The following is a 23,729-nucleotide window of genomic DNA, read 5'->3' as shown; positions in this document are numbered from 1 at the left end:
ACTTTACGCGTCATTCAAACTTGTATCCATGCTTCTACAACAGTCCAACTCATTCGTTACTGACATAGACTCATCACACCATCTATCCACCTTACAACCCTCTCATCAAACACAACATTCCCAGCTGCCAACCTCACACCAATCACCACCCATCATCTCACTCATCAATCTCACTCATCATCTCACTCATCATCCCACTCATCATCTCACCACCACACATCTCACAAACAAAGACAAAAAATGCCCCCCATCACCGAAACCACCATCCTAACAAACTACCTCCTCATCCCCGCCCAACTCCCCGCCATCATCTCCCTCCAAGAATTCACCTCCCTCTTCCCCAAACCCATGCAACACTCTCCCCATATCCGCACCCTCTACCGCGACCTCCAATCCCAACGCAACACCCTCCTCGACACCATATCCGAAGAAATCTCGTCCCAAGCCCGTCAAGGCAAAGCCCTGCGGCGCCACGTCCTAAAAGCCGGGCGTGAAGCCCAAGCTCAAGCACAAGAGCAAGACGACGAGATTGACATTGAAAGAATGGTTAGTTTCACCTCCCCCACCCCCAAACACATACAATAACTAACCGGCCCCCCCCCCTCCTCCAAAAAAGCTGGGTACCCTCCCCCCCTCCCAAAACAAAAACCACACCCTCCAATCCATCCTCCCCCCCCTCCAGGACGCCATCTCCGAACTCGAATCCCAGCTCCAGCTCCTCCGATCCGAGGAAGCCTCCTTGCTGGCGTCCGTCCAGAAAACTGTCGGCGACCTCAGCGATCTCCGCTACGGCCGTCTGGCAAACCCCAAACTGCCCGAGCAGGTCTTGGAGGGGTTGCAAGGGCTGCAAGAGACGTGCAAAGACAAGAACCGATCATGAATTTTTGAAGAAGAAGTTTCTCTACATATTTCGAAGATGAGCAGCACGCACGCCCTGACACCTAACCCCCCACCTCACCCTGTCCCCAAAATAATTGGCACGCAAATAGGTTGGTTAGCCCATGTTATACTGCAAACTACAGCTTGTAGGATAATCAATAGGCCTTTAAAGATAATCAAAGGGCCTTTAAAGACAATGAAATGGGCCTTTGAATGTTTAAAAGGCCTATTAATTTACTTTCGAGGCATGGTTTACAACATCACAGGGGCCAACTGACTTTTTGCTGTGTCAATCATTTTGTGGGCAGGGTGTGCCCGCCTAAAAGTGCGCTCTTGTCTCAGATAAAAACGATTTCCATTTCCATCGCCCACCAGATCCCATATTTCCCAGCCTCTGATAATAATAAAAAAAAAGAGAGAGAGAAAAAAGAAACAAGAAACCCCAAACGCTATGTTTCCAGCGCTGCTCTCTTCAGGGACACACTATTACACACACCCCACTACCATAAAACTACCCTTTCAAACACCAGCTACTACTCCTTTCCTACCAACAAACCCCTTACTCTCTCTCCTTATGACCGAGCATCCCCAGGCGCAGCCCCCCTCGGCGCAGCAGCAGCAGGGGCACCCGCACCAGCCCTCGGACCCCCAGCCATGCCCTCGACCCTCTTGTTCATCATCGACCTCGAAACAAAGCTCACGCCCAACATCATAACCCAGCTCGGCACAGCATTCAACCCCCAGAAAAACCACCCCAGCGGCACCGCGAGGCCATTCTTGGCAAAAAACCCATCAATAGGGTGAAAGTAGCTGTCGCTCTCCACCTTGGTCCACTCCTCCTTGGGAGCCACATACGCGTCGACAATGTCCTGCGAGGTCACAGTCGTCGTATTGAGGCGCTTGACGTACAGCCCTGTCTCGGTAGGGGCAGGGAGAATCTCAAACAGCCAGATCACGCCCGTGGAGGCAGACCAAGAGTTGCAGAGGACAGGCTCGTCGTCGCAGTTCACACTGGCAAGGTGAAGATTATCGGGGGTTGGTTTGAGAGAGGCGAGTTTGAGTGCCGATTGGGAAAAGGCTGTGTCGAGTTTGTCGCAGCGGCCTGGAAATTTCATAGGGGTCAGTTGATTGTAGTTTGGGGAACAGAGAGTGGAAAAGGGGCGCATTACCAAAGCAAGTCTTGTTCCCGCCCGTGATGAGCACCAGCCACTCCTCGGGAATGGTAGCCTCGGCGTGGACGGGGGCGTAAAGCGCGTCCTTCCAGTTGGCCAGAGTCAAGGTGTCGATCTTCTTGGGTTCTACCGTCTTGCTCTTGGGCTTGGGGATGGGTACTTGGACGTTGTCGGCCGCTTCGGGGATGCCCGCGCTGCCGGAGAAGCTGGAGAGGAAGTTTTGGAATTTGGCTTTGTATTGCTCAAAGGGGGACTCGGCGGCGGCGGCGGAGAGGGGGCCGAGGGCCGCGAGGGCCGCGGTTGCTGTTGAGAAGCGCATTGTTTGTGATGTGTATTTGTGTGTGTGTGTGGGTGGATTACCAATTACTCGTCTCGGTGAATCAAAAACGATGACTGCAACAGTGTCGCTAGAAATGATGGAAGCAGAAGTGTGGCCCTTTCTTGACAGCTGTCCACGAGAGAAGATGGCGCAAAACGTCTGAGAAAGATGATGGGAGGGAAAGGTGAGGTGTGGAGGAGGAGGAGGATGAGGAGGAGCCAGGAATGAGGGGTGGTCTGACGTGCAGAGAGGAGAAGATGGAGAAAACAAGCAGCGACCTGGTAAAAGTCACACCTTCTTCTCGACGGAAAACAAGAAGAATAGCTCGTCGCAAATGGGGATCGCGAAAAGATGGAGATGTGGTGAAACTACCCTTGTTCCGGTCTGGTCCCCTGATGGACGCGTGCCCTGTCTAGTCTAGCCTCGCTTGTTTAATATTACGAATGTTGGGATATCTTCACTGTGACCCTGAACAGAGTTGTTGGTAAAAAGGTGTCATGACCAGTTAAGCCTGTTTCGGTTAAAGATAGGAGAGCAACTTGTCTCGCGACGGTCCGCCAGCTTGGGGTAAACAGCTGTCCGCCGGGCAACAAAGTGCATGGGGCAATAGAACCCCAGCCACACATGGCACGGACAGGGGGGCTGCGCGGTGGGGTCGAGATTTGGTACAGTCGCGTCACAAGCTGTGGCTGTTGCGCTTCGAGGGGCTTGGAGAATCAGCGTAGCACAGCAAATCCGTTTGCAAACACCAGCAAACAGACATTGAGCCGGCGCTTGGGTATTTTCCATCATTATGGTGTGCATTGTTTTTTTCAGTGTCAAAGTCAATTGCTGATTCCCAGAATAGGCGCCGGACGAACAAAATCAAAAGCGCAAGCGCGGTCGCCCAGCAGGCGCGTCGAAGCCCGATGAGGACGTGTCCCTACGTGGAGGAGAAGCTGTTTTGCAGGCCAATCGTAATGACAACGCCGAGGTTCGAATGACAACAAAGAGACGAGGCAGACCGCGAAAGAGCGATGATTCATCACCCGAAGAGCCTGCGCCAGAGCCATCACCAGCGCCAGAGGGGGCACCAAAACGAAAGGGTAGACCAAAGAAAATGGCTGAAACGGCGGGGGCGGGTGAAGGCTCGATAGCCGAAGAACAATCGACTCCGCCGACAGATACTTTGGAAGCAGCACCAAAGAGGAGAGGTCGGCCAGCGAGAGCCCGAGAAGTTGAGCCGGAAACCGAGGAAACTGCGACCCAGACCGAAGAAATCTCGAGTACGGAGCCGAAGAAACGGGGGCGGAAAGCCCGATCAGGACGGGCTGAGGAAGTGGTAGAGGAGGCGAGCATGGAGGTCGATGAATCAGCAGCCACAGCACCAAAGAGACGAGGGCGCCCCGGTCGGACAAAAGAGGCCGAACCAGGTCAGGAATCCCTCGTTGAAGAGGCTGAAGCGTCAACAGCAACAGAGCCCAAGAGAAAAGGGCGTGCAGCACGAACTCAAGAGATCAAGCAACCAGCAGGAGAGACAAGTGTTGTTGCGGAGGCCGAGGAAACATCAGACCCGGCACGCAAGAGAAGAGGGCGACCTGCTCGATCTGAACTAGAAGCAGATCCAACCACCGAGGAGGCGGAAGAATCAACAGAAATAGCACCCAAGAGACGAGGACGGCCGGCACGGGCACAGGAGGCTGAACATGAGGAAGAAGCGACGGTTGAGGAGGTAGAAGAGCCGGCAGAGAAAGCGCCCAAGAAAAGAGGGCGCAAAGCAAAAGCCCCGGAATCCGAAAAGGAACCCGAACAAGCAGCAGCGGCGGCACCCGAAGAGGCGCCAAATACCGGGCGAAAGAGAGGACGTCCAGCAAAGAGTCATGATGTCGAACCAGAGGAGCCAGAGCCTACTGAGACCAGGCCACGAAAGAGAGCCAAAGCAGCTGGAAATGCTGAGGAGCAGGGACAGCAAGAAGAGCCCAAAGCAAGGGGCCGGCCTGGCAAGAACCAAGCTCCCGCATCTCAGGAAGATACAGAAATGAGAGATGCAGAGCCAGCAGAGACCGACGGCAGACGACGCAGGAAAGGTCGAGGCTCCAACGAGGACGAGTCTCGCGAAGAGGCTGCCGCAGAGCCTGAGTCTCAACAAAAGGGTAAAAGCGCCAAGAACGCTTCGAAATCCAGGGGCAGATCCGGTCGCGTGGTTGGACAAGAGGAAGAAGACGCCCAAGACGAAAGCCAGCCCTCTGCTCGCCAACGAGGCAGAGGCAGAAAAAGCGCCGAAACCGCTGCTGAGCCATCCCCTCAGCCCTCGGAGCCGCAGAAGCGATCCAAGAAAGGACCTAGAGCGACCCTAGTTGAAATTTCCGTCTCTGAAGCTCAAAACCAAACCACCAATCATAAGCCCTCCAAAAAGAAGGACCGTCCTCAACCTCAACCCCAACCCCAACCCGAGACCGAACAAGAAGAAGAAGAAGAAGAACAAGAACAAGAACCCACCGACCCCCTATCCTCAGCCCCATACCGGCACCTCGCCCCCAAAACCCTCCACATCCCCCGCTCCACCATCCGCTCGAAATGGACACCCCTAGACCAACCCGCCATCTCAACAATCGACAGCCTCATCCTCGACTCGTACATCCCCATCCTTGAGTCGATCGGGGGTAACAACACGGCGAGGTACACCGCCTCGCAAACAATCCTCCGGACTTTTGCCGGTAGACTGCATTCTAAACTGGTAAAAGGGATCCCTTTTCCTCCGGCGACGATCGGGACGAAGACGACAAGGGGGGTGGCGATTTCTGCGCAGGAGGCAGAGGTTAATTTTGAAAAGGTGATTGATGCGAGCAGGCATTTGGAGAGGCAGCTGGAGCCGTTGGTGCATAGCGTTGAGGTTTTGAGACGGGAGAAGGAGAGGGAGGAGGCGAGGTTGGAGAGGGATTATAGGGATCTGAGGCTGTTGGAGGAGAATGCGAGGGCGCAGGCTAGGGGGTGGAGGGAGAGGGGGAGGAGGGATCATGTGCTTGCTCCTGGGCGGAGGGAACGGGCTGCCGGTCGGGGTGAGGCGGGTGGGGAGAAGGGGTTGGAGGTTGTGAAGAGGGAAAGGGTGGAGGTGAAGGGGAGAGTCTTTGAGGGGATTGAGGAGGGGGAGGAGGAGGTGATGGGGTTGGCGAGGCAGATTGGGAGTCATATGGAGAGTTTGAGGGGGAATTTGGGGCAGATTGAGGGGGTCGTGCCGGCTATACAGAAGTCGAAGGCGGTGCTGCAGGGGGTGCTTGGGAGGTATTTGAGTGAGGGGGAGTATGAAGGGGTTGTGCTTGGGTAAAAGGACTGTGTGTGGGTGTGTGTGTGGGGGGGAAAGGAGTTGAATTGTTGGGTTTGTCAGGGCTCTTGTAAGGGATAGGATTATGATTATGAAAAGACGATACCCCGGTGTATAGCTACAGACGTGGATACCATGCATGGCGTGCTAGAAATGACAATCCACTTTGATGCATGAGACTCTGCGCAAGTAGTTCAACTGAACGAAAGCTCAGTGTGGAATACACAACTCAAGACTACACATCTCTCGTGAAGAATAACACAAAAACAACAAAGCTTTTATTTATAACCCCACAATCCCACCCCTACATCCATCTACCTATCCTCAACCCTGTTCAACACCGCCACCCCCTCAACGTGAGCCGTCTGCGGAAAAAAGTCAAACCCCCTCAAGCTCTCAATCTCATACCTCGTCTTTTTCCTCTCTGTCCCATCCGTCTCTTCCGTATCATCAACAACCCCCTCCACCTCCCCCCTAACCAAAACCCCCACATCCCTCGCCTGCGTGTGCACATTACAGCTCACATAAACAACCCTCCTCGGCCCAAACCTCAGCAGCTGGCTCAAAAAGCTAGCGTCACACCCCTTCCTCGGCGGATCCAGCACCACAACCGTCTCGTCCGGGTTATACCCCTCCACACTCTTGAACAGCTCCGGCGCGTCGGCAGCAATGAATTTGCACTGCCCCTCGTCCAGATTGTTCAGCTTTGCATTCTTCCTAGCATAAGCGATCGAGCCCTCGGCAATGTCAATCCCGATGCTCCCCCCCGGAAACAAAGCTGATTGCGTGATGGTGAAAAGCCCCGAGCCCGAGTAGGCGTCAATGAGGTACTTTATCCCCTCCTTATTGGCAGGAGGCAAAATGTGATCCCTAATGTACTGCGTAAAGGGCGACAAGATGGAATTGTTGTTCTGAAAAAACGAACCGGCCGGGTTGGTGAAGATGAAATCGTCAACGTACTCGGTGCTCGTGGCGTTGTTGTCCGTGATGTGAGTCTTGTAGTCGGTGTACCCCGGCGTCCCGACAACGACCGCATCGGAGGGAATGTCAGAGGGCGCTTCACCCCCGGCGGGAACTCGGATCGTGTTTTCCCGCAGGAGAATCGTGGCGCCGTTGGAGTATTTCGAGAACTCGGTCTTCATCCGCTCACGCTCGGCCGTGAGACCCTTCCTCACGGCGGGGGTGGCGATGGGGCAGTCTTCAATGTCCATTACCTTGCGGGCTGACTTGGGGGTGAAGCCTATCGGTGGGCAAGACTCGAGATGCTTCTTCGGGCCGCGGCGGGGGTTGTTCCAGGGCCCGTCGAAGTGAGGGGTGAGCTTGGTGCGGTAGTTGTACTGCAGAGGGGAGCCGATGGTGTCCAAAATCTCGGGGACGAGCTCGGGGGTGAGCTGGGAGAAGTTCTTGTAGGCCTTGACGACAGTCTCCCTCTTGATCCGGAGCTGTTCGGCGTAGTCGAGCATTTGGAACTGGCAGCCGGAGCACTTGGAGAAGTACTTGCACTGGATACGGCTGTCGTCGCGGAGGGGAGAGGGGTCGACCACAGAAATGAAGTCGGCGACGGTGTGGGTTTCTTCGTGGCGGTAGGCCTTGACCGTGACCATATCTCCCGGAACGGCGAACGGGACGACATAGATGCGATCAGAGCCCTTCATCTTTGCCAGGCCGTCACCGGTGGAAGACAATGCCACAACTTCGACAAGAACCTCGCTCCCCTGCTCTGGCAAATTTTCCTCCTCGGCGGCAGCTTCTTCACCCTCAGCACCCTCGGCGGCCTCGTTCCTGCTCTTGGCCATCAGAGCCTCGATATCAAGCCGGAGGACCTCATCGTGTCCACCCTCGGCAGGCGGCTTCGCCTTCTTTCCCTTCTTCTTGAACTTGCCACCACGTCCACCCTTTCCACCGCCGCCTTGGCCGTTCTGAAATGGCCTCTTTCCTGTCTGCTGCTTCTGTTGCTGATGTTGGAGCTTGTAGCTGTCGATCTGCTGGACTCCTTCACCACCCCCAGCCGCGGCAGGTGCCGACGTGGAAGCCATTTTCACACCGGTCGAGGTTGTGAAGCAGAATCTGGTTGAATATGATTGGCTGCTATAGCGCAGCGAGGCTGAAGTTTTGCAAAAAGTGCCGAGAGAAGGTCCCTTCGAAAAAACTCTGATGGCGCCGAATCGCATGAGATTTTTGTGTGCTGCTGGTTTGGCGATAAATCCGAGCCCCGGTTGATCTTTTGCGATGAGTTCGTCTGAATTTGCATGTACCTGCAGAAGGCAGGATTGTGATTTGTGGTCGAGGCAAGTTTCCTCTTCGGGTTTGGATATGAGTTTGAGATGAGAAATGCAGAGTTTACCTACCAGTCAGTAGTTGAAACCTCGGTGCGCGCACGGACCATTCCTGATCTAGATGTCACCCCTGATCCCTTCATTCACTGCAATCAATGTCCCAAGGATGAGATGTGAACAAAATCAATCATAATAAAGCCCCCCTTTCAACACCATATCCCCTTCAGCCAATCCCACCATTAATGACTTCAGGAAAAAAGGGTATCCATGTATTCTATTGTCGCAAGCAAAATCAAGCCCCCTACACCCTTCTCTTCTCCGTCGTGACCTTCAACTTGTTCAGGCCGATGACAGGTTCCATCTCCCTCACCCACCTCCTCGCAAACTCCTCCTCGGTAAACCTCTTTGCACTCTCCCTCGCCCGCAGCCTCACCTCCAACGGGTTCTCCAAGCTCAACGCCTTTTCAAACCCCTCAGCAAACTCGCTCGGAGTCGTAGCATGGAAGCCTGTCACCACATCATCAGCACCACTCTTCCCGTGTGTCGCCCTGTTGCACTTACCAGTAAACCCCCCCCCGACGTCCACAACAATATCCATCTTCGGCCCCCCGCTATCATGCACCACGCTCACCAACCCAGCAGCCTGGTACTCCACCACCCCGATGCCAAAGTGCTCATTCCACATCCCGTTCACGCCCACGCTCGCCCTCCTCAGCCACTCCAAGATCTCAGGCCAGCTCGCATCCAGATGAAACTCCACCCTGGCCTTGATGTGCAGCTCGTTCACCAGCAACCGGAGCTGATACACCCTCTTGGAGTCGTGATCATCCCTTACACTGCCCACCAACACCAGCTTCGCCTCCTTGGCCGCCGGGCTCTTGCTCGTCTTGACAAACTCGGCAAAGGCCTGGAGGATAAGCTGGTGGTTCTTTTCTGGTCGGAACTGCGCAATGTATAGCAGCACCTTTTCCCTCTTCTTTTCGCTTTCAGGGGAGACTTCGACTTCTTGCTCGAGTTCACTGACGGCCACCGGAGGATACACCACAGCAATTGGCCTGTTAGATCTTCTCAAGGGACCCCATAGTTTCTGAATGTGACCCATAGTCCAGGTAGAGTTGGTCATGACCACGTCTGCGGAAGCCCCAACATGGGAATAGACCTTGGCGAATAGCTTCCAGTACAGCTTCTTGGCCTTGCCGCGAGTGCCGGTGCCCTGGCCGGCGTGGACCCCCTGAGAGCCAACGGTGGAGGTGGGATCAAGAGATTCGAGCATGTCGGTAGAAATGGTGGGATAATGCACGTATGCGGCCGTGGGAATTTCGGGAAACAAAAACTTGGAGAGCCCAAGCGCAAAGGCGTAGCCCATGGTGTCAACAAAAATGTCGGGAACCAAAAGACTGAAGGCATCCCAGGCCACGATGAGGGAACCAAAAGACTGGCCGGCAAGAGTGAAGCGCGGCCATGTGGAGGCGAGGACCCAATGGCGGGTGGTGAGGTAGAGAAAATTGACGGTGGGAGGGTGGAGGTGAATGTTGAAGCGGTTCTGACCAGGTTAGCAACGACGGCAGCAGATGTAGAAACCAAAGGTGACATACCTCGACTCTAGACAGGATGGCGTCCTTGTTCACATCATGGTCCCCAGTGTAAACTATACACTTTGCTTTTGGCCAGCGCTGCTGTGTCGCACGGATGGCCGCCCACAGAACTCTCTCTCCACCACCTCCAGCATTACTTGAGGTCTCATTAGCCATATCCTCCCCAGTCTGCTTGGTGCAGGGAAGAAGTAGACCTACCAAAAAGGGTGAAAGAAGCCCACGACACCATCCCAGTCCGCCTCACCCTTGCCCCCATTCCCCGACGTCCCAACAGTGTATGTGTCCACCTCCTCCCACTCCTCATCCTTCCCACTGTTGCTACTGCTACCGCTGCTCCTCCGGCCTTCCCGCCACTTCTTTTCATCCTGCTCAGTGAGCTCGAGGATATGCGACAACCGACCATCCGTCTTCTTGCGAAGGTACAACCCCAGCAAAGCTCCCACGGCGCGGAACAGCAACGGGCCCGCGAGGGCGAGGATGGGAATGAGACATAGCGTGGGAACGACGGCGAGAGAAGAGATACTTGACGGCATTCCGGAGGACTTTGACTTTCTCTTTCATGTGCTGACGGCGTGTGAGGGGCTCGCTCGGCTCGTCGGGGACAGGATCGTGGGAAAGGGGAAGAGGCACAGCTGTTTCAGAGGCCGAAGTAGCACGCCGACCACCGGGAGGAGGAGGAGGAGGAGGAGGGAGGTTCGGGAGGGAAGCCCTGAGCTTGGAGCGCGCTATGCTTTCAACTGTCGATGGGCAAACAACGGGCAAGCCAGTTGTTGGATGGAGGTTTGAGGGAACAAAATGAAGTATCAGGTGGGTGTGGATAAGTAGATATGAAGGTCTTAGGAGGCCGGCAACAGAGTCGAAAGGATAGAATGTCAATGTAGAGCTCAAGTCACGAGCGTGTACAGAGACGGGAGGTGGAAGAAGGTTTACGCAGTAAGCTGCAAGCTGGTCAGAGCAACGGATGAGGGCATGGATGGCGCTTGACGTACGATGCAGCTTCCCTGTCACGCCCCACGTTCCCGTGCAGCTACCAGAAGCACGGGCCAGATTTAGTGGCTTACAGGGCTCCCCTGCCCCCCTTCTAGCGGGTAAAGATGCCAAGAAACAGTCGGGTCTGTCTACAGGACCTTTCCGGTCGACATTTCTCAGCTCACCCTTCCCACTTTACACACACCTAGCTAGATACCCCACGCTCACCATGGCCCATGCCATGAGAGCAATCGGCCGTCTACGGGCCGTCCGGAGCTCAGGGGCTCTGTCCATTTCCCCATTAGCTATCCGCGCCTTTAGCTTAGCTGCTCATAACAGAGCCTTCACCTCACCTGCCTCATCTACACCTCTCAGACCAGGAACCAGACTATTACAGCACAAACTCACCAGTCAACCCCAAGCAAGGTCCTTCTCCCTCATTAACGCCTTCGACACAGCCATATACAACGCCCAAGAGTACCTCCTCTTCCTCCACACCTCCCTCAACATCCCATGGTACCTCACCATCCCCCTCTTCGCCATCTCCCTCAACATGGTCCTCCGCCTCCCCACACGCCTCTACGTCCAGAGCACCTTCCACAGACAAGCCAAGCTGCGCCATCTCTCCGAGATCTTCGCCGTCCAAGAAGTCCAAAGGCAGACGGCTCAACAAAAAGGGAAAGCCAGCAAGATGGACCATCTCCTCCAGAAGCTCCCCGTGCTTCATACCAAAGCCAACAACAAATTCAGAAAGCGGTGGAAGCTCCAACCCTGGCGCATAATTGCAGCCCAGCTCGCAACTTTTCCCGTGTGGCTCTTGGGCATCGAGGCGATCAGATGGCAGAGCACCGCCACGGGGGGTCTGCTGGGGTCGATACTGAACTGGTTTCGTGAGAAACCGGTCACAGCAAAGGCTGCCGATCCTGTCGAGCTGGCTAATTCGGCTATCAAGCCCACCCTACCACCACCACCCTTAGATAACTCCCTCACCGAAGCCATCTCATCATCCACCCAGGATATCGCCACCACCACAGCAACAACAACAACAACAACCCAACCAGCAATGGAGGGCATCCTCTGGATCCCAGACTTTGCCCTCTCCGACCCCTACCACATCCTCCCCTTGACCCTCTCGGCCGTCCTCGTCGCCAACGCGATCCCCAAGGACAAGACAAAACTCGCCAGGATGTTTGGTAAAGCCCCAGTCGTGAACCCGGACGAGAAGCTCACCGGGAAAGAGGAGTTCCGCCGGAGGCTGATGCTCACGGGAGCGAGGCTGAACTTTTGGTTCTCGATCCTTGTCGGGCCGTTAACGATTGGGTTGCCGGCCGCGATGCACCTTTACTGGATCACGTCCAGCTTGGGTAACTGGATGGCGAAGAGGCTGTTTGATTTGGTCTGGCCGGTGGAAAAGCCAAAGGAGCTGATGAGGATGAGGCTGGAGCCGTATTTCATTTATCCCATGCCGGTGGAGAAGAAGAAGCCGGTGGTCGAGGTGGTGAAGACGGCCGAGACAACTACCAGGCCACCGGTGGTGACGTCGAAAAGAGCGGCGACGGCGGCTACGGTGGTCAAGAATGATGCGGAGGTGCCGCCGCAGACGAAACCGGCCCCGGCGAAGCCAGTGTCTCGGTTTTCTGCCGTTCGAGGGGTCAAAAAGGAGAAGAAGGGGAAATAATGGGTAGACGTGATATGACTGTAAATTCTGCACTGTACATATAGAGGAAAGCGAGTCTTGGAGGACAAAAAGCTCGCAGGCTACTCGCGCAAGGCCAAAACTCCAAAGCGCCGGAACAAAACGTACAAAACAAAGCATCGTGCCCTCCAAACCTTGAACCATCATAGAGACAAAAAAAAAACCCCCATGTGTCATCCATCTCGTAAACTCCTGACTGGACCTCTCCTCGCGTCTAACCCAAAAACACAGCCAACAAAACCACCGTCAGGATCACCACCAAAATCAGCAACAAGCAACAAGCCTTGCTCCTTGCATTCTTCTGATATCTCGCCGCGCTCCTCAGCTCCCTGTCCGCCCCCCTCGTGTCATCCCTCACATTCTCGACATTATTCACAATCGTGTCCAACGTCTCGCCCTGCTCATTCACAATCTGCGCCACCTGCTGAAAAAGCACATTCAAATCCCCCACACCCTGCTCAATATTCCTGATTTCCTCCTCCCGTTCCAGAATGAGCGCCTCCTGAAAGTCAACCTCGTCTTGTGGTGCCAGGCGGGCGAGTTCTTGTTCTTGAAGAAGGAGTTGCTGTTGTGATCCGGGGGAGGAGGACAAAACCTGGGGTTGGTGGGAAGGTGACGTGGCCGGGAGGGCGGACTGAAGCACGGAAACAGAAGCTTTTTGTTTTTCCAACGCGGTCCGCTGGAGGGATTGGAATTCTGTTAAAGAGGTGGTGAAGTCACGGGAGAGTTTCTGCTGGTGGTATTTTTGGGTTGGTGTGACGTCTTCATCCCACGTCTGGATTTTCTTGACGCCTTCGCCGACTGATTTGAAGAGATCGCGGGATTCTTCGATTAGTTCGTGGACTCGCTCGCGGACTCGGGGGGTGTCGCGGCGGGTGCCGAGGTGGGAGATCTCCCCCGACAGGCGCTGGTTGTTGCCGTTGAGCTTGAAGAGGTTGGTGGTGAGGGATTGGTAGAGCCGGGTGAAGTCGGGGTCGTCGGTGTAGGACCCCCCGGCGATGGAGGAGCGAGCGGGGGTTTGGTTGTTGTTGTAGTTGCGGCCGGAGCGGCCTTGCTCGGCGGCGGAGAGGCGGTCGAAGGACATTTTTTTGTTGGTTGTTGAAAACAGTGCGGGAGGGAAAAGAGACGGAAGAAAAGAGCGACGGTGGGGGGATAAATGATCGCGCAAGCCTGTTATTATCAATGACTTCAAATGGAGTTTGGTTGGAGATGGAGGTTGGTTTGTGGTTCACAGTTGCCTGTAACCCAGCGCACTGGTCAGCTCAGCGGATCGGGTCCCCTTGTCAAACGACGTAATTGTAGAGTGAGGCCAATCAGACGAGGTTATCTAGACATGGTGTGGGGCGGAGCTTGACGCGTTCTTGGGGTCCTTCCAGTGGACAGTGCGCTGTGCTGGCCGCTGCTTGGGTGGAGAGCGGGAAAAGGCTTGGTATTTTTTATTTACAAAGGATCCCCCAATGGAAAGCAGAGAGTAACAAAATACAGAACAGACAGACAGACAGACATTAATACCCAACAGCGATAAACGACGACACCGTTTTTGCACCACCACCGCCAAACACACAAATCTTGGATCTGACTGCCGAATTTTCCAAGATGGCGGGTGCCACGGCTGCGAAAGTGAGGGTGCTGCCGTACAAGGATTTCCTCCAACCCGCGCTGCAGCGGAGGTTTGCGACGAGCGGGTTGGTGATCTTGGTGGTTGCCTACTTGGAGGCCCTGCTTCTGGCCAGTTGGGATTCATGTTGGTTTTGTCTTGTATGGGGGAATTAGACATCAGCTAACATAAGAACACAAACAGTCCTCTGGGCGTGGTTCCCCCTTGGCCCAGCCGGCATTCGAACATTCTTCTTCTTTCTCTGCGGCGTTCTCATCATCACCCTTCGGATCGCCCAACACCACCCCGGTGTCCGCACCACGAGCTCTCCCTTTGCCACCTTCCTCGACAGCCTCCGGTCCTTCAACACGCTCGAGACGATTCTCACGTATGCGTTTTCAGCGTGGGCCTTTAGTCAAGTCTACCTGTGGTGTCTGTCTGAGGACGCAGGGCTGGAGTACATCTCCTACTACCACGCCGATCGCGCGAGATTGAACGAGAAGGCCGTTTTCTTGACCACACACTGCGTGTTGGTGGGAGTATGGCACGGTCTCAGACATCTGTTTAGCGACGTCGACCGGTTGCACTACGGCATCGCGAAGCCTCCACCCCGGGACGCGGACAAGAAGGCGGACAAGAAGGTCAATGCCGACGATGGAGACTTTAACACGCAGCTCCAGAAGCTGGCGCAAAAGTTGCCCGAGATTGTCGTCTTCACCTTGACGCAGGCCTTGACGTCCACCACGGTCACCATGATCACGTACTCGGTTTTCTTGCGGGGGTTTGTCTGGAGGTTTACCATGTCGCTCTTCCGGCCCGTCTACAACCTCCCCAAGACCAACATGACGCCCATGACGCTTCCGTTTTCGTTGACCATCATCCTGCGGTGCTTGTGGACCAGCGTGCTACTCACGTTTGTGTGGACGCTCGGCAATGAAGCCTTTTCGCTGTTCATGGTCAAGAACCCGCTTAAGAACAACAAGCCGCTCACCTCGGAGTCGAGGGACCCTAACGGCAGTCTTCTGAACGGATTGAAGGCCAAGAAGCTGTCCATTCAGGTATGGCCCCCTTTCTACAATCAGGAATGGAACTAACAAAACCAGTGCTTTGCCATGTGGGAACTAGCCTACATCGCCCGCGACTTCCCCGACCGCCGCAAGGCCATCTACGAGGACATTGACCGCAAGAACGGCCCCATGTGGTCCCAGATCTACAAGATCTGCATCGACGTCCTCAAGCAGATTGAAACAAGAATCGACAACTACGAAAAGTACGGCAAACCCACCGTCCCGAATCCGGCGTTGGATCTCGACCGAAACAGGGCCCCTGAAAAGAAACGTCTCACTGAAACGGTCCCCAGAGACGAGGAGGTCTTCCAGTCTTCTCCCCAGAGAAGGGGCTACCGGGAGGCGATCGAGCGGACGGTGGGGAAAATTGCTACCGATCCGGGGCAGCCGTCGCAGCTCAGTCCGCGGGCGAGGAAAATCGCCGAGTTTGCCAAGGGGGAGCTGATCAAGGCCCAGAAGCAGGCCACGGGGACGGACGACACGGAGGGTTTGGCCAAGGACTTTGCGACCAAGTTTGTAGAGAGCCCGTTTGGTTGGCCGTTTAGACAGACGTACCGCAGAGGGGTGGCAAAGGTGCTGCTGGGGGAGCCGTTTGGGGAGGTGAGCCTGTATGCGAACGCTGCATTTGCGCTTAGTGGGCTGGCGGTGAGGAGTTTGCAGGAGGACAAGTATGGGTATGTGCAGAGGGATGTGGCGGGGTTGGTGAGGACCTTGACGGGGTTGGTGAGGAAGGTGGAGGGTTTCAGGGAGGGGGTGGTGGTTAGCTGGACGGATGTGGAGGGGCGGAGGGAGTCGAGGGAGGTGGAGGAGATATTGGAGGGGTTGAAGTGGAGTTTGAGGGGGGTGGTGGATGGGTTTGGGGATTATGCTAGGGATGTTGGGTTGAGTTTGGGGGATTTGAGGTTGGCGAGGGAGGCGGCCGGGGTGAAGAAGGCTGTCAGGGAGGAGGAGGAGAAGGAGGTGAAAGGGAGGCGGTTGAGGTTGGCTGGGGGGGAGACGGCGGCGGCGGGGGTGAAGATTACGGAGGAGGAGGTGATGGGGAGGCGGTTGAGGTAGGAGGGGATGAGGGGGTGCACATATGGTTTAGACTTGGGTGTGGGATTATGGTCGTAAGGCTGTGTAAATTTATGGGTTTTGATATTCGGTTTGGTGTTTTGGTGGGTTTGATGACAGCGATAAGAATGATATCCAGCGTTGGACCACTTCTCATGCTGAACCAAGTTATCATGGGCAAGAAAGAGTTGCAAACATGAAAACCGCCTGATACTTATACGACAAAGAAGCAAGAGCGCTATAAGACTGAATCTTGATAACACTTACCGGGTCTGTTGTCCAAGTCCGGGCTGGAAACACCTCCACTTTTGCCTGCCAAGTCGGTTAGGGGCAATTGTTTTGGTTTCTTCTCGTGCTGAGCAACAATCAACGCTGACAGTTTGGAGCTTTGGGCTTGTGAACCAACAAGGTGTGATTTCCTTCGCCGCAGGTGTACACCTGAGTTCCACTTCAATGACAAAGGAAAAGATGGTTGGGTTTGTTTGGTTGTGTGTGTGTAGAAGAAGACGTGGCAACACATCTGATTCTACATCTTATACAGTCCAAAGCCAACTTTATACTCAGCAGGTATGAGCCATCATCATCTACCTTATCGTCCCCAACCAACCTCATCCTTGTTTTTCTATTACGATTAACGTTCTTACAACTTCTCTCGTTACATGTACAGCAACCTATCCCTTTCCAGCCCCCATTCCATGACCATCATTCCCAATTCCTCACATCCCCGTGTCATGAAGGGAGCATAAAGCTACTCCTCGCACCAATCCAACGTCTCGGTAACAGTCACAGTCCTCCTAGGCGCAGTACTAACACCACCCGTAACCCCAAAGCACAAGCACCCCGTCCTGAACTCGTCGGGCCCGCTCCCGCAGTTCCCACCAACCCAGGATGGAACCCTGGTCGGGGTTATCGTTGCCTGTCTCGCCATCACCTCATTCCTTTTTTCAATTTCCTCCAGTTCATCTCGTCTCAGGAGTCTAGCGCCGGGTGTTGGCTCGACTATTTTTGTTATTGTCCTAGGTTGGGATTTGTAATCAGTGGGATGTGGAATGGAAACGGGTGAGGGGGACGGGACATACGTCGCTGCTGGGGTGACGGTTGTGAGAAGAAAAGACCGACAATCGGCTGAGCGTTGGGTTAGGGGAGGGAGGTGGGCTCCTGTGCCTGTTACTGCGCGGTTGCAGTTGTTGCCGTGGCAGGAGGCGCGGTGGAGGAGGGGGTAGAAGTGCCCCCCGGGGTTGAAGAGGGCTGTCGCTGCTGGTAATGGGAGGAGTACTAGAGGGAGGAGTTTCATTTTGGATGGGGTTATACACCTAGACAAAGAGGTGGTGGGAGAGAGGTTGGATGGGGTTAAGGAGAGGCAGGGGATGGGTATATGAATGGGGAGGGTTTTGCTTGTGCCTTTTGGTGACATGGATAGGTAATTACACTTGATGGAAGTCGGGGGTTTGCACCCGCATGGGATACTGTACGTGTTGGTGATGCCCGCCGCTGGCAAGGGGAGATCAAATCTCCATGAGTGCTGTGCCTCTCTCTCGGCCCTGGTCTGATGTTGATGGTTCCCGTTCGGTGAGGTCCGGGAGGATAGTAGAAGAAAATCATCGATTCACTTGCAACGTGGACGTGATCAACAAAGAAAACAGGTTGGAAATTTGAATCTCAAAATACACATCAAACAATGTGACTGGTTGTGTTTTGGTACTTTCGCGATAGCTTCACCCACGACCACCACGACCACCACCACGAACCATCCTTCCAAACCAACCCAAGCCAATCCAAGCCAAGCCCACACTCAACCCAAAAAACCAAGCTTCCAACCGCGCCGCAGTTACTTTCCCCGTTCCTACCATCCAAACCAACTTGGCCCCCATTCACGCAAAGGCCCCCCTCCCATCTATGTACAGTGAGCGCATCACGGTGGGTGTTTTCGAAGCTAACCCAATTCCACCTCCGGACGACTTTTGTACACACCTACCTAATCAACAAATCCCTTTCAACCGTCGGTATTGATTGACCCTATATTCAAACACCCTATATCTACCGGTATGAACCTCGTCGCGGCAGGATATAATAAATCATGTATGTATGTACTCTGTAAAACAAGATCCCATTCGGAAAACTATCCGGCCAACCACCCCCGGCTCTCACCCCCCCCAGGGGGCCTCGGGTCTCTCTTGCCGAATGTATGTATGTATGTATGTATGTATGTATGTATGTATGTATGTATGTATGTATGTATGTATGTACCTAATGTTGCGCAGCCAGGGGCCGCCGGGGCGGGCAGGGCAGGGCGGCGGGTAAGGTGGAACCAAAACCAAAACCAAAACTTTCTATCACCTTTTGTCACTCATCCGAAAAGAAAAAGGGAAGGAGGCCGGGCAGTAGGTAGCTGTGACGGTGAGGGTGGGGAGGGAGCGCGTGTGAAGGAATACCGGTATGCCCAGTGACGCCACAGTATGTTTTTCTCGGAGCCTGGTTCCGAGAGCTTTCCTGGGCGAAGCTTGCGAGTATGGTGTCTGCCCAGGTTTCAAAATCCTGGGGGAAACGGTGAGTAAGGCGGATGAACAGTGAGCTGGATAGGTAGGTATCTCGAGCAGTCTGTGTAGGTAGTGGTGATGCAGATTTGAGCCCTTTTGCTCAACCTGGTGTCTGTCTAAACTTCGTCTCTTTCTGATATTTATTGTCGGTGACGAACGAGGCTTCATCGCAAGTAGACAACCCATATCGTTCTAGACCCCCATCTATCGGACGCCAGCATGAATGCGAAATGCATATCGACCAATCCGTAAATCCCAACCGTTCTGTTCCTTCCATATACCTACCACATGTCCCTTGTTACCATCTGTTGTTGACAACATTGGCAACTTCACAGCCATCTCAACACACACAACCACAACGTGTGAAGTTTACTATGGTCCGCAAAAAAACAAAGAGGCTCAACTGCCGTCCTCAATTCCCGCGCAAAAATCAAGCTTTGGGTAGCGAGGCGGGATTATACAGGATAAATTGCACACACTTGATCGATCACCCCCTTGCCCTGCCAACCTTCAGAAACAAGCGAGCCGTGTCAAAATCCCCCGCGCTAATGAGATATACAGGTACCTACATAGTGTATGATCCATCTTGACAGGGCGGAAGAGCAACCAACGTTGCATATCCGCTACCGAAAAAGTTCATGAACTGTGGGGCCGGGGGGGGGGGAGAAAAGCATTAATACTGCGTAGAGACAAAAAACACCCAGCCGGTTAAAAATAGCATGTATGTAGTATTTGTATGTTGATGGTCGTCGTATTCGGGTTCAAGGTGGAAGATGTGATGGCTGTTGTCAACGAAGGTAAAGTAGGTAAAGTAAGTATAGTATATACTGGAAGGTGTTTGAAAGCAATAATGCACTTGTGAGACTGAACTCAAGCCACCCAGAAAAAAACGTCATCGCAGGTATAAAAGCAACCTGCTAGTGTATATATCTTTCCTTGCCATTCCTGCCTTGTATAACCAGTTGTGTTCTTGTCCAAGGTGAAAAGGGAACCAGAAAACGCCAGTACTCCCAGTGCAACGAAAACGCCATGAATCCATACTCGGGTATGATATGCAGAAACGACTGTCCTTTACCGCCACCTACCGCCCATTTCCAGCAACAGAAATAACGAAACACCCTCCTCTCAGTTGTTGCGTCACGAAACAAATCTACCTGCCGCCACCGGGCTGATCCTTGGGGTATGGTCTTGGAACATAGCCCGGGTCGACCGGACTACTCATATCCCATTCCACCTCGCCTAGTCCCGCTGCTGTTTGTCCAGCCTGTTGGTCTCTTCGTCCATAGTATCCATGTATATCAGTTCCCTCTTCGTCGAGCGGGCTCAGTCCTAGCCCTTGCGCCCCACCTTGGGGCACCCCCTGTTGCCCATCACTCATGTTGCTGTCGCTCCGTTGTCTGGAGTGGTGCATAGGATGATTCCGATATTGTCCCCTCGCGCTAGTATTGCTGCTTGACCTGCTCCTCACTCCGTGCTGGCCGGGTAGTTCCGCAGCAAATCCGCCAGACGCGGCGAGCTCAGGGATGATATGAGGAGAAGCACCACCGCGGTCAGAGCCGCCGTCGGCTGAGAGCTCCGAGGCGTCGGATTGGTTGCGATTGTGTGAATAAGGCGTGTACTGCGTGTATTGATAGTTGCCGTAGGCGTCCCCTTGAGAACCACTGCTTTGCCGGATAGGTGCCGGCCTCATGGGTTGGTTATTCTGAACACCTGCGCCTGGGGGCACATTGCCACTGTCGAACCATCCAGGGTCGGGCTCCGGACTGGCATGGCGGGAGCGGTTGGGTTCGTCGTAGGTGGGGAACATGTTGGGAGAGGGTGTGAAGCCTCCTGCGGGGTTGGATTCGGACCGTCCGCGGTTGTTGCTGTTGGGGTCGTAGAAAGGTGCAGGCGTGCCAGCTGCAGAGGTGTTGCTTTGTATAAGTGAATCAATACCAATGTCGTCTTCATAGGGAGGGTTGTAGTGGAGCTGGCCACCGTCCACTTCCATCTGATGGACTTGCGATGCAGTTTTGGAATGCGACTTTGGCATGTCTGATCCCCCCTTCTTTGACTCGACGATCTCATCACGGACCTTGTTCACACGTCGGATGATGAAGAATGCGGCGGCAACAACGACGACAAGCAAGATCACTATCCCGGCCACAATACCACCGATGGCCCCTCCGCTGAGCCCACCGCCACTCGCCGGCTCGGTTGGCTGAATCGCCGCAATCTTGGGGACCGAGGTTGGGATGAACTTGACCACTGTCTTGGCATTTTCCGAGGCAGGCACACCTACCGGAGCTGATGGTGTGGCAGTACTGGTGATAGTCGCAGTCGTGAGGAGGATTGATCCGCTGGAGGTCGATGTAAATGTTCGGACGACAGTCGTACCGTACGGTTCGGTCTTGTAACAGCCATTGATTGCACATGCGTAGCCTTCTTTGCAACACCCAAAGCTGGCACTTGCTGGGCACAAGGTGTAGCTTGCTGGACAGTTGGTCTCTTGAGCGCTGGCGTCAGCAGGTGGCTCGCATTTTCTTTCTCCGCAGATATATCCAACTGGACAGCATCCCCCAACTATCATACCATGTTAGCATCACACCCCCTGAGTTTCACTGGTGCCGGTTTATTACTCACGTGCAGAATCAGCACACGCAAAATAATTTGCCTTCCCACATGCCGTCGTGGGCCCAGCCGTAGTCGCATAACACGAGTCAAATGCACAAGCATATCGATCTGGACAGCAGCCGCCATTCATCTCCGGGGGGCACATATGGTGTTCTGTGGCGCAAGTCGCACCCTCCAGCCTCCGTAACACATCGCCTCGCACCACCGGTGGGGGTGTAATTTGGGCCTTTGGAACCCTGTGAATGACATCGGCATCCCTCCTCTGCTGTTGCAACTGTTGGATCTGCTGCAGTGGGTTTCTCCCCATGTGTGACGCTGAGACCAGAACATCCTGCCCCAGCAGCGCCGAAAAGGTCAGCACCACACCAGAGGTGCACTCCCAAAGGCCTTGGCCGCGCATCGTGGCGCCTTTTCAACTACTTCCCTTCACAATCCTTGTGACTCTATGGCCCGGGCGTCTTTGAATTGATTGTTATCTCGGCCCGCTGCTGACTGCTGCTTGCTGCTGGCTGCTGGCTGCTTTGCTGTGCTGTGTAGCCGACCCGTATGTTTCAACCAATTGGTTTCAGGCCGGGGTAATTTAAATGGCGCCGTCAGGATGCTTCCTGTGTGAGTGTAACGCGAGTCTTCGAGAAGGATTATGCCGTCTCAAAAGGCACGCTTGTCGCCGTCTGGTCGGAGGGTTCTGGTCACCGTGTCGCAAAAAAACAATCCAAATCTCAGATTTGGGTTGGGGGTGTTTGGGAGTGATCTAGATGTGATTGGGAATCGGGCAGGCAGCTGCTTTTGTTCCTTGAGGGGGCTGAGCTGAGTGTACGGACAGGTGCAGGGCGCCACTATCGGGACCTAGAGCTTGGGCCCGGGGGGTGGTTTACGACATCTCTCACAGGGGGAGGGGGAAAACGTGGGATGCAGTAGGGCTGAGAAGGAGACGGCGAGGAACTTCAAGGTAACCTTTGCTTGTCACGCTGACTGCTGCTGTCTGACTTGTCTGACGGGATAGTGTTTATTGGGTTGCAACTTGTTCGTATGTAAAGGGACCAAGAGCAAATGGCCGCGGACACGACGATGGGCCCAGACCTCTGGGTAGGATCGCCATGAGTGTCAGGGGGGGGTCATCGCTCTCAATCTGATGGCGACACGACGAGCAGATATCGCAGGAGCCCCTCTTTTCACTCTCTTCCGCGTCTTCCATGAGCCCAACACAGAGCCTGTGCCCCCAACGACGAGCAAACTTTCGTTTTGCCATTGATCGCGGGGATTCCATTGGCCTGATAGTAAGGCCGACTACGGCCCCCATCCGGGTCGAGGGAGCTTGAGGGAAGAAGAGAGAGGGAAGGGTGTGGCATCTTTTGCAATGGTAGGGTTGCGATATGCTGCTGATTCCGCAAGACGACAGCGCCGATGCGACCGGGTCAGCACGAGGCAACCAATAATCCGTCGCCATGGCTGGGCCGTGTGAGGTCCAACTGCAGAACACACCCGCTGCCCATGTAGGCTCGAGGCGGGGTAATCGGTATACCCTCGACGGATGAACAGGACCTATAAATGGCCAGCCTTCAGACCTCGAGACCTCCCAGAAGCATGAGGGCGGCTGCCGCTGCTGCTCTGGAAATCCTGGCACTTGACCGAGTCTTCTCGGCAGGCCCTAGGTCTTTTGTGTCATGGAGAGGCTGGTCTGGCGACGAGGTCACCAGAAGAGGCGGCTTCTCCGAACAGTTCTCCACTGGCGGTATGCGGGCATGGACAATATCGCAACGCTGTGAGGATAGTAAGCGCTTATCTGGAATATTCCTTCGTAATTTTTTTACCTTGGCTTTGTCGTTAGCAGGCTGTCCTTCCTATTTGATTTTGAACGGCATTTTTGGTGGGGCGGTGCCGCATCCCAGAAGATCCCAACAGCTGGCTGGTGCCTCTGTTTCACGAGTGCGTGTGTGGTTTAGTCGTCTGCAAGCCTCCTCTTGGACTGACCGGGAAGGATGAGGTTGAAGCGGCATCCGGGGAATTTCGTGGCACCTTGTGCAGGTCGGCAGCCAGCCGTCATTCCCAACGGCCAGCTGTTGATCTTCTCTGAGCCAATGGGAGGGGGTTTCTTTTACATGACCTTTTGCTGAGTGAGAGCTCGGGCCACACAGCACATCACTCATCCACTCATCCCTCTCACACACAATTATTTCGATCTCTAAAGTAACAAGTCAAAGAACCTGTCATTACGCAGTTTTCTGTTCAAAAAATCGATATTCAAAATGCAGGCAGCCAAGCACCGACTTACATCTTTGCGGGAAGACATCCAGGGCTGAAAAGTGCATATTGCTTGGTCACATCTCTGCTACACACCGAGCCACAGAAAACGCCATCTCAATGAATTGATACAGCGGTCAGCTCCCCCCCCCCTCCTCCTCCTTTGGGGCACGTAAGCAACCATCGGCTTCTCCTTCTCCCGGAGCAAGCCCTCCTACGGCAAATGGTGGTCAAATGTTTGGATCAAGAGAGCCGTTCACGAATGGCATGGCATGACCGGCTCCTCCTCGCTTCTGCACGCCATGGCAGATCTTGTAAATGACCATGGCCATCGACAGATGCGGAGGACCACTGAGAGCGCTCGAGCTCATTGTTGCGCACCCAAGACAACCGACGGCGGCTTGATACGACGTG

At 54.5% G+C, this 23,729-nt stretch overlaps 10 protein-coding genes across 10 annotated transcripts; 4 read left to right on the top strand and 6 right to left on the bottom strand.

Moving 5' to 3' along the window:
* Nucleotides 1-3: 3 nt before the first annotated feature.
* Nucleotides 4-2,504, top strand: QC762_309265 (uncharacterized protein). The gene is made up of 2 exons (XM_062889222.1): nucleotides 4-546; nucleotides 617-2,504. Exons 1-2 carry the CDS (start codon nucleotides 241-243, stop codon nucleotides 878-880), a joined length of 570 nt encoding a protein of 189 aa, XP_062745181.1. The 5' UTR covers nucleotides 4-240; the 3' UTR covers nucleotides 881-2,504.
* Nucleotides 1,054-3,127, bottom strand: QC762_309260 (uncharacterized protein). Its single transcript, XM_062889221.1, has 2 exons — nucleotides 2,049-3,127; nucleotides 1,054-1,981 (listed from the first exon to the last, which is right to left on the bottom strand). The coding sequence occupies exons 1-2, from the start codon at nucleotides 2,368-2,370 to the stop codon at nucleotides 1,452-1,454; spliced, it is 852 nt and encodes a 283-aa protein (XP_062745180.1). The 5' UTR covers nucleotides 2,371-3,127; the 3' UTR covers nucleotides 1,054-1,451.
* Nucleotides 3,064-5,674, top strand: QC762_309250 (uncharacterized protein; the record flags this gene model as incomplete). The annotated part of the gene is made up of 2 exons (XM_062889220.1): nucleotides 3,064-3,166; nucleotides 3,218-5,674. The coding sequence occupies exons 1-2, from the start codon at nucleotides 3,164-3,166 to the stop codon at nucleotides 5,672-5,674; spliced, it is 2,460 nt and encodes an 819-aa protein (XP_062745179.1). The 5' UTR covers nucleotides 3,064-3,163.
* A 311-nt stretch (nucleotides 5,675-5,985) lies between these two features.
* Nucleotides 5,986-7,842, bottom strand: TRM2 (tRNA(m5U54)methyltransferase; the record flags this gene model as incomplete). Its single annotated transcript, XM_062889219.1, has 1 exon — nucleotides 5,986-7,842. The coding sequence occupies one exon, from the start codon at nucleotides 7,840-7,842 to the stop codon at nucleotides 5,986-5,988; it is 1,857 nt and encodes a 618-aa protein (XP_062745178.1).
* Nucleotides 7,843-8,248: 406 nt separating this feature from the next.
* ALG11 (asparagine-linked glycosylation protein) lies at nucleotides 8,249-10,075 on the bottom strand (the record flags this gene model as incomplete). The annotated part of the gene is made up of 4 exons (XM_062889218.1): nucleotides 8,249-8,454; nucleotides 8,509-9,490; nucleotides 9,543-9,678; nucleotides 9,741-10,075. 4 exons carry the CDS (start codon nucleotides 10,073-10,075, stop codon nucleotides 8,249-8,251), a joined length of 1,659 nt encoding a protein of 552 aa, XP_062745177.1.
* A 665-nt stretch (nucleotides 10,076-10,740) lies between these two features.
* Nucleotides 10,741-12,189, top strand: QC762_309220 (uncharacterized protein; the record flags this gene model as incomplete). Its single annotated transcript, XM_062889217.1, has 1 exon — nucleotides 10,741-12,189. One exon carries the CDS (start codon nucleotides 10,741-10,743, stop codon nucleotides 12,187-12,189), a length of 1,449 nt encoding a protein of 482 aa, XP_062745176.1.
* A 232-nt stretch (nucleotides 12,190-12,421) lies between these two features.
* On the bottom strand, nucleotides 12,422-13,291 carry PEP12 (SNAP receptor; the record flags this gene model as incomplete). The annotated part of the gene is made up of 1 exon (XM_062889216.1): nucleotides 12,422-13,291. One exon carries the CDS (start codon nucleotides 13,289-13,291, stop codon nucleotides 12,422-12,424), a length of 870 nt encoding a protein of 289 aa, XP_062745175.1.
* Nucleotides 13,292-13,533: 242 nt separating this feature from the next.
* On the top strand, nucleotides 13,534-16,982 carry QC762_309200 (uncharacterized protein). The gene is made up of 4 exons (XM_062889215.1): nucleotides 13,534-13,951; nucleotides 14,009-14,862; nucleotides 14,908-16,491; nucleotides 16,592-16,982. The coding sequence occupies exons 1-3, from the start codon at nucleotides 13,804-13,806 to the stop codon at nucleotides 15,925-15,927; spliced, it is 2,022 nt and encodes a 673-aa protein (XP_062745174.1). The 5' UTR covers nucleotides 13,534-13,803; the 3' UTR covers nucleotides 15,928-16,491; nucleotides 16,592-16,982.
* Nucleotides 16,466-17,392, bottom strand: QC762_309190 (uncharacterized protein). Its single transcript, XM_062889214.1, has 2 exons — nucleotides 17,004-17,392; nucleotides 16,466-16,940 (listed from the first exon to the last, which is right to left on the bottom strand). The coding sequence occupies exons 1-2, from the start codon at nucleotides 17,336-17,338 to the stop codon at nucleotides 16,673-16,675; spliced, it is 603 nt and encodes a 200-aa protein (XP_062745173.1). The 5' UTR covers nucleotides 17,339-17,392; the 3' UTR covers nucleotides 16,466-16,672.
* Nucleotides 17,393-19,081: 1,689 nt separating this feature from the next.
* On the bottom strand, nucleotides 19,082-23,240 carry QC762_309180 (uncharacterized protein). Its single transcript, XM_062889213.1, has 3 exons — nucleotides 22,886-23,240; nucleotides 21,084-22,834; nucleotides 19,082-21,023 (listed from the first exon to the last, which is right to left on the bottom strand). Exons 2-3 carry the CDS (start codon nucleotides 21,472-21,474, stop codon nucleotides 19,612-19,614), a joined length of 1,803 nt encoding a protein of 600 aa, XP_062745172.1. The 5' UTR covers nucleotides 21,475-22,834; nucleotides 22,886-23,240; the 3' UTR covers nucleotides 19,082-19,611.
* Nucleotides 23,241-23,729: the final 489 nt, after the last annotated feature.

This window comes from Podospora pseudocomata, chromosome 3, assembly GCF_035222375.1.
Source record: "Podospora pseudocomata strain CBS 415.72m chromosome 3, whole genome shotgun sequence".
Taxonomy (NCBI): Eukaryota; Fungi; Ascomycota; class Sordariomycetes; order Sordariales; family Podosporaceae; genus Podospora; species Podospora pseudocomata.
Note: the sequence above shows the minus strand (reverse complement) of the source record. Positions and strands in the feature narration are given on the sequence as shown.

Bases quoted from the DNA above. Each gene is read 5' to 3' on its own strand.
- QC762_309265 (XM_062889222.1), top strand. From the start codon at position 241: ATGCCCCCCATCACCGAAACCACCATCCTAACAAACTACCTCCTCATC. The intron at 547-616 runs GTTAGTTTCACC...CCTCCAAAAAAG, and splicing joins AGATTGACATTGAAAGAATG to CTGGGTACCCTCCCCCCCTC.
- QC762_309180 (XM_062889213.1), bottom strand. From the start codon at position 21,474: ATGCGCGGCCAAGGCCTTTGGGAGTGCACCTCTGGTGTGGTGCTGACC. The intron at 21,024-21,083 runs GTGAGTAATAAA...ATGGTATGATAG, and splicing joins TGCGTGTGCTGATTCTGCAC to TTGGGGGATGCTGTCCAGTT.
- QC762_309260 (XM_062889221.1), bottom strand. From the start codon at position 2,370: ATGCGCTTCTCAACAGCAACCGCGGCCCTCGCGGCCCTCGGCCCCCTC. The intron at 1,982-2,048 runs GTAATGCGCCCC...TGAAATTTCCAG, and splicing joins CGGGAACAAGACTTGCTTTG to GCCGCTGCGACAAACTCGAC.
- QC762_309200 (XM_062889215.1), top strand. From the start codon at position 13,804: ATGGCGGGTGCCACGGCTGCGAAAGTGAGGGTGCTGCCGTACAAGGAT. The intron at 13,952-14,008 runs GTTGGTTTTGTC...GAACACAAACAG, and splicing joins TCTGGCCAGTTGGGATTCAT to TCCTCTGGGCGTGGTTCCCC. The intron at 14,863-14,907 runs GTATGGCCCCCT...TAACAAAACCAG, and splicing joins CCAAGAAGCTGTCCATTCAG to TGCTTTGCCATGTGGGAACT.
- QC762_309190 (XM_062889214.1), bottom strand. From the start codon at position 17,338: ATGTCACCAAAAGGCACAAGCAAAACCCTCCCCATTCATATACCCATC. The intron at 16,941-17,003 runs GTATGTCCCGTC...ATCCCAACCTAG, and splicing joins ACCGTCACCCCAGCAGCGAC to GACAATAACAAAAATAGTCG.